The sequence below is a fragment of the Micropterus dolomieu genome, linkage group LG08, assembly GCF_021292245.1.
Source record: "Micropterus dolomieu isolate WLL.071019.BEF.003 ecotype Adirondacks linkage group LG08, ASM2129224v1, whole genome shotgun sequence".
NCBI lineage: Eukaryota > Metazoa > Chordata > Actinopteri > Centrarchiformes > Centrarchidae > Micropterus > Micropterus dolomieu.
The window spans coordinates 42226-49921 of record NC_060157.1 but is presented as its reverse complement, the minus strand read 5'-3'; the positions used below and the strand labels follow the sequence as shown (position 1 = coordinate 49921).

General features: G+C 43.9%; 1 protein-coding gene across 1 annotated transcript in view; it reads left to right on the top strand.

Moving 5' to 3' along the window:
- Nucleotides 1–7359, top strand: part of LOC123974573 (potassium voltage-gated channel subfamily D member 1-like) — an 8604-nt gene extending 1245 nt beyond the window's left edge. Inside the window, exons 2-4 of the mRNA XM_046055383.1 lie at nucleotides 706–801; nucleotides 1266–1516; nucleotides 2225–7359. Coding sequence (XP_045911339.1) covers nucleotides 706–801; nucleotides 1266–1516; nucleotides 2225–2432 — 555 coding nt within the window. The 3' untranslated portion in view covers nucleotides 2433–7359. The remainder of the gene's footprint in view (nucleotides 1–705; nucleotides 802–1265; nucleotides 1517–2224) is intronic.
- The last annotated feature ends 337 nt before the right edge of the window (nucleotides 7360–7696 follow it).

The following is a 7696-nucleotide window of genomic DNA, read 5'->3' as shown; positions in this document are numbered from 1 at the left end:
GCAACATAGGGAATTTGAGAAAATACACATTAAAATATAATAAAAGTTACAGTGCAGTGTCCAATCAGGGTTAAAAGAGTTAAATGGAAAATAAAAACAGGCTGAGGGGTTGAGCAAATAACTGAGATACAATTATTTTGAAAAGAGAATAAACAGAGAAGTACACTTAATCTACTCTCTCTGGCTAGTCTGTACTCGGGTCCACAGCAATCTGTGTGTCCACTGAAACTCCAAAAACCCTCAGACACTACAGAGAAACCAGGACATGTCTGTCCGCAGGCCGCTTTGATCCAGTTATACTCTGGACCCACCTGCACCTGTTTACAGGTGGACACAAATGTACACAAATGTAGCCTAAGTAGTGAATGTGTGTTGGTGGGGATGCGTGGTATGGTGGGCTGGCGTACGTGGCTACAGTGCCAGGGCTGAATTTTTGTCCCAGTCCGCCCCTGTAAGCTCAATAAGTACAAATCTCCAGAAGCTGACACATTGATTCACTGTTTCAGTCCTGAGTAAATATCCAACACACTGTCAGCACACTTCAGTCTAGTATGCAAATCAGGACCTGTCTGAATTTGCTGTGTAAAAAATGAAGAGAGAGAGAGTTATCAATATATCACAGAAAGTAAAATGATTCTTATCATCATTTCAGCTTGATGAATGGATCAGGTTGTAACTCATTTGTGTTTGTTTCTCTGTGTTGAGGATCCGGACAGTGACAGCACGGCTCTTTGTGTGAAGAACAGATCAGCGTTTGAGCATCAACACAACCACCTGCTGCACTGCCTGGAGAAGACGACGGTGAGGAACCAATCAGCAGCTGCTGATTAGTCTCACATCACACAGACACATCTCAAGTTCAGATTTCCATCTGCTTTCACGTCGATAGACACCAGTGAGGCTTAAAATCCTGTTAGCATGTCTTTATCTTTGCACACAGCCTTAACATAAACTCTGTCTCACTTCATTTCACTTAAAGTTTTTCATTGTACTTCACTTTGAGACTGAAAGTTCATTAATGACCTTAGAAACAGAAGTTGGAAAAACAATCTTACCAAAAGTTAAGTTCCGTTTAGTTTCTGTTACTGTTTATTGAACTTTTAGGAACTTCTATTCCATGGCATAAAACTTAAGATTAAAAGGAAAACTTTTACATTTCCTGATTGAAATCATTCAACTCAACTTTTCAAGGACCTGTCAGTCTCAGTTTCTAAGCCAATGTGTGGTGTGTGTTAGCCGGTCTGACCTCCACCCTCTCCTCACAGAACCACGAGTTCACAAACGAGGTGAACTACAGCGAGCTGTGCATGACGGAGTCGGTGGGCTACAGGACCAGTCGCAGCACCTCCCTGTCCAGCCAGCAGGGGGCGCAGAACAACTCTACCGGCTGCTGCCCCCGCCGGGCCAGGAGAAGAGCCGCCATGCGACTGGCCAACTCCACGGTGTCCGTCAGCCGGGGGAGCGTCCAGGAGCTGGACACCCTGCACGTCAAAACCACCTGCATCCCGCCTCAGACGTAAACAGTGATAATAACTACTGATACAATACAGCTGTACAGAAGATACGCCACCGTAGAGACATACGTATATATTTATATCACAGATCAATAAACTCTTTTAGGTCTAACAGAGAGGAGCAGAGGAAACTCAGCCTCGATGTACTTAATATTTTACTATTAATACCACGGAAAACACTCTAACATGCTTTTAACAGTTTGGTTGCTTTGGACTGTTAATGAAGCAGCTGTACAGAGTTTAGCTGTAAGCTAGTTAGCCATGCGCATGATCTCAGAAATCACCAGGAACGTTTCTTTCTTTCTTTTTCGTCACATTTCTGAAGTATTTTGATTTGAGCCACAGCACAAACATGAACAATTTGCACACGTTGGCGCTTTTTGTTTAATTTTTTTAGATAGTTTTGGGGCTTTTTGCCTTTGACGTAGAGAGAGGTGATGACGTGCAGCAAAGGGTCACGTGCTGGACTCAGACCCGGGCCCCTGCGATAAGGACTCCATGGGGCTCTACCAAGTGAGCTAACAGTAAGACACTGTTGTCCAAAAACAGATGTATTCTTTTTGGAAAATGGAAAAATTAGCAAAACTCTGACACACTGTATTATCATAGTTTTATTTCCTTTCTAGTTCCGTGGGTACTGGACCTCACAGCACTGTTTCGTCTTCCTTTCCTCTTCAGAAATAAAAACGCTGTCTTTTGTGTATCTCCAGTCGTTCCAGTCTGAACGCCCAGACCGGTGACCTGAAGCTCAACTGTGGGGAACAAGATTTCTCCGCTGCCATCATCAGCATCCCCACGCCGCCCGCCAACACACCTGATGAGAGCCTCCCCCCATCGCCTGCCCCCATCCCCGGTATCCTGCGCAACACCCAGGCCACCACCTACACCCACGACACCTTCAAAATCTCCTCCTTATAACGTCTGACCGCGCCTGCAACTTCCCCCTCGACACCCGCCCCAGCAGCCACCCTCCCCGTAACCCTGAACTCCCTTTAAACCCTTGAACCTGAACCCAGGGCACTGCTAGCCGAGGATTTGGGTGACAAAGACTTCTCAGGCTCTGAGGTCCGCTGTTTCCTTTCACTTCCTCACACCATTTTGTGGATTACATGGGCTGAACCAAATGGAGACACAATGGCTTACTGTACGAAGGGGAGCAAAAAGTCTTAAGAATCAGTCCCTCATGCATTATAGACCCCAGACACGCCCTCCTGCACTGTTTTACATTTTGGATCTCGGAGCACAAACCCTGGAGGGTTCATCCTGAACTGACGATGGAAACGATGTAAAGACAGAAATGCAGCACCCCCACCTGACGCGTTGGTTTCGTTGGGTCCATTTGGCATCCCCACTAAACATAATGCTTCAGTGGAGGGTTACAAAATGTCTTATTTTTCAGTCTAAACCTGGCACTGAATGGTTTTATTCTGAAAAGAGATGTTGAATGAATCAGAGAGACTGCTGACCATCGGAGGATCATTTAGACTTAGCTGGTTTGTTGTCAAACTCATCTGTGATTGGAAGAAGACGTGACGGAGACGATCTGTTAACAACCAAACAACCTTCAGCAGCTTCACAAGCCATGATACAGTTTTTTGATTGTTTTGGAAATTGTGGGAAACAGGTGACGGCTATCGGGCCCGTGGAGCTCAGACATTTATGGATTGGTTTTTGTCTTGATTCAAATGCATGCTGGTTTCTTTTCTTTGCAGCGACAGACTGGAAGTCTGACTGCAGAAAAAATGCTGCTCATTTCAGTGTCGTGTTGGACCTCTGCTGGTTGAAAGACTGTAGGTTTTAACCCCAACAATGGGTCAACATGTCTTCAAATCTTAAGGAGTTCGGGAGTATGTATGGAAGATCTCTTCCCCGGCTCTAATTCAGCAGCTGAAGCCACTTCGGTACACTTTTTAAGAAAAGGAAGAGAACCATGAGCGAGAACTCGTGAGCTTTTTTCAGAATCCAGTTGCGAAACATGTAAGAACGTGAAAATCTTAATAATGATCAAGATGCTGCTGAAACACATGAACTCATCTGGGTTTAACTGATCTATGCTGAGCCTGAGTACTGTTAACTAACTAACTACAGTGAGCTGATCTTACCTTCAAGGAACCGGGACAAACCGAGCTGGACTCACCTTACCTTTCTAAACGGGACTGTGGAGAGGAAAGGGTTAAATGAGGGACTGGATTCATCAGGTCTGATGTGGACTGGTCTGGCTGTAGCTCAGAAGTGTTTGTCGGACCAGGAACGAAAGCCTTTTACTTTTCAAAATATGCAACATTACAACAAGCAGGAAAATAGCATCAACAAATGAACAGAATAATAATACCGATAATAATGTGTTATAAAACGTCAGTGATTATTGCAGGGAACATAATGTAAAGCAACTAAGAATTTCATTTGTTGTGTGATCTTTTCAATGAGAGCGAGAACACAAGTACATTAGATGAAAATGGGAAAAGGGAATGCAACGCCAAAAGCTTTTCAGCTTTAAAGTCACGTTTGTCCCCATGACGTGCAAAAAATGCTAAGAGAGACCGACTCATGCAATACAATCAAAATGATCATATTTAATGTTATGCACACAAATTATGTTAAAAGCCATTACTTTCATGTTAGTGTTTGCACAAAATGGCCGTCACTTGTTAAAACGTTTCCAACAAAGTAGAACTAGCACAAACTGTTTCAAATTTAAACGCAGACCACGTCGGCTAAGTTGACTTTGTTCCTGCTGCTTATCATAGGATATCATAAAAAGAAAAGCAGGAAGTGCTGCTCTTCTCTCAGGCTACGTCTTCGTTTAAACCTCAGACCTTCTGCTGCGTTTCCTCGCGTCCAGACTGAAACGTTGAAGTGTGAAAACGCTGCTCAGCCCGTTCTGGTTTTAAACTCCGGGGCGGCGTGTTCGTGCCGACGGGTGGAAACGATGACGCTCACGTTTGGCTTCCTGATTGGTTCTGATCAGTCAGTCAGAGCAGAAACACGATGCTGCTGACAGAGTTTTATTAAAGTATTCTGTAGTGTGTAAATAACTCTTCTACACTTGTCCTCTGCGTGTCTCCGTATTTACTTTGCGTCGACTCCCAGCCTGTTTCCCGCCGCCTCCGTCTCTCTGTCCTCCCGTCTTCTCAACAGTTCCACCTCGCCGTCACTCCGTGCAGAGGAATCTCTGCTGTGGTTCTTCTCCATCGCTGCTCTTCCTTCGTCTACAGTAGAACTTTCTTCTGCAGCTGCAGAGCAGACAATCTGCTTCCTGTTTACACCGGCACGCACATGCTCAGTGTACGTGAACGGTCACGTGATGTTTACGTGTTCACGTGTCGTTTAAATAAAAACAGAGATCTGATACGCAGCTAACACCCTGGTGAGCACGGAGGTCGTAGTGGTGTGGATGTAGCCTCAGTCTACTTCTGAGATGTGAATCTCAACAGGGGACAATGCATTTCTGTTCCACCATCACCCACACGTGACTTTAGCTGCAAGTAGTTTGGCGAAGCGTTTCCCTGACCAATCAGAAGTGAGTGTGAGTGACTGACACACAGACGGGAGACAAGACGTACATACTGTAACATATTTTGTATCATAGACTTTCACTGCATCTTCCAGTCGAACCCTCAAACCAGAAAAAGACAAAAAAGATAGAGATGAAAGTGGTGGGGCGTTCCTCCGTGCATGAGCCTCGTGCAGTAGAAGTAGCACTACTGATCATAGGAACTTATCGTCATATCAGAGAAAAAAGCTAGAAAAAAAACACAACACAAAGGGGGAAATCTCATCTCATCATCTTTTTGCATGACAACTCTTCCTTTCTTCTCTCCCGCCCGTCATCGGTTAGTTTTCCTCATCCTCCCCCGACCCAAACTTTTCAAGCCGAGTGTTTGCACCACGAGAAGCGTACGTTAGAATACCCAGAAGAATATATCAAAGTAAAATCATTCAGGCATGTTCCTCGCCAGAATGCAAAGTGTATGTGTGTGTTTGTATGAATGTGTGTTTGTATGATGAGCTGTCACAAATATGCATGGATACCGTTATAGGTATTTTATCTGTTTTCTCCTGCAGAGACGGCAGAGAGAGGAGGCTGTTCACTGGTTCTTCAACTCTTTTATTTTCCACAGTACGTCCACTAATACTTCATGTGCTCCCAGCCGGCCCCTACACCCCGTCTACAGCATTTAACAGTAAAATGACTGAAACAGCTTAGTGTCTAAATGAACCTTATGCGTCATGGCTGTCCTTCAATAAGTACATGTTGTTGTCTGTTGGACAGAATCATTCTAACTCTAACTTTTCTCATAGACTGAGTGATGTTACGTCAGATGAAGCTCCAGAAGAAGCTAGTAAGTGGGATTATTACCGTAATGGGCTGATACGGTAATTACAAATGCCTTGTGACTGTAATTTTGACAGGAAGTTCCTTATTTCTGTAACAAACAGTCCCTGACTTCAGTTCAGTTTTGTGTTAAAAAACTCTCACTCTTGTGGTTTTTATTCGGTCTTTTCTGGGTCATGAAGCTTCTTTGTAAGTTTTGTTTATATTAAACTGATGAACTGTACAGGGAATGAAGCTGAAAGCAGGTTTGACTTTAGTTACTCTTGTAATTTATTTGAGTTTGAATGTTTTTGTGACGCTAAATGTTGAGGCTTGTGGGTAACGGCTGGGAGCTTTGCTGCACTTTACTGTTTCTACTGCGGGACGCCTTCATGGGTCGGACCTGATCCTGCTGTCACTCTCATCTTTGTTTCTTCAACTGCGATAAACAGGAAACCTCTGAAGCAAGTCTGAATCCGACTGCAGCAAATGATCATTTCCCCTTTGTATTGTATAATGTTCCTTTGACTTAATAAGTGAATAGTTTTATGAACTGTCAGAGATAATATCTTATTCCAATCACAAGTTGTTGACGGACAAAATTGTGTCTTTTTATTTGTAAATTTGCTAAAAGTAAGCTGATTGTAGCATTTTGAAGCCATGAAGTCAGTATTTATACTAATGGATTTGTTTGATTGATCTTTAATTTCTTTAATCAGTGACTTATCATTTCAGTTTTGGGGGATGAAGCTGTTTTAATTTCATATTGTGATTTTTGTGCAGGTGTGAAAATGCTACACATGATACTGATGCTGAGATTAGCGTCGATCCTTACAGCCATGGTTTAAATGTTGTTTGGCAAACGGCTCAAAGGTTCATGAAAATGGCAGATGATGTTGTGTGTCACGGCCTCGGTGGGAGAGTTAAAGAGGATCCTAACACTAAGTCCACCTTGTGAAGGGAACGTGTTGGATGACGTTCCGCTGGTTGTGGTTCGTTGGATCAGCAGTTCCTCCTGCCTTTGTTGTACCTGTGGCCCCTGAAAACGAAGCTGTCTGCTTGTGACCAAAGAGTTTTATTTACAACAGAAAAAGCTAATTCTAGAACATATTCTTAGGACCCCTTTCAGGCTGGGACCCTCTGCTCTAAACCACAACAATGTCCAGGTGCTGCACAGAGTCTCTGGAGGAGATCGAACCAGATCCATAACTGAACGCTTTGTGTGAAGGAGGGGATTTCGTGTTAAGTTGCTCTTAAACTCTCCACCTGTTTGTATTCATTTAGATTTGTAATTGTGTTTTTCATCTGAAGCGGTGTTTGTGCAGCCATTTAATCCCCATCCTTCAAATGTGACGAAGTCTTACTGAAGGGGGGGAAGTACGACAGCAGCCCTTCAGATGCTGCAGAGTTAAACATCTTTTCATCCAGTGAACTGAGTCTCAGAGAGCGGAGTGAATGAAGGCAGGAGAAAAGAGCATTAAAGCACAGAGGTGTATATTCCATTCCACTAATAAAGAACAGAAACCAGAACCTGTTGTGCTGTGTTTCCTCTGTGCATCCATCTTGGCTGGTCTTTGCTCCGGTCTCAGGATTTACTGTTGGATTTATATGCACTCTATATGGATCCATTTTACTCCTTAGGACAGAGAAACAGGTGCAGTAGCGACCTCTACTGTCCAGAATCTGCATTACAAGTAAGTCCAGTACTGATGAGAATCGGGACCAGTTTGGTGTGGAAGAACTTGACCGGCACCTTAGTGTGAGCTAGAACAGAAACTGCGAGCCGGGCCCTCTCAGTCCGACTCCAGAGTGTTTAGGGAACTCGCAGCACTTGTTTTATTTAAATAGTGAGCAGCGTTATCCAGAT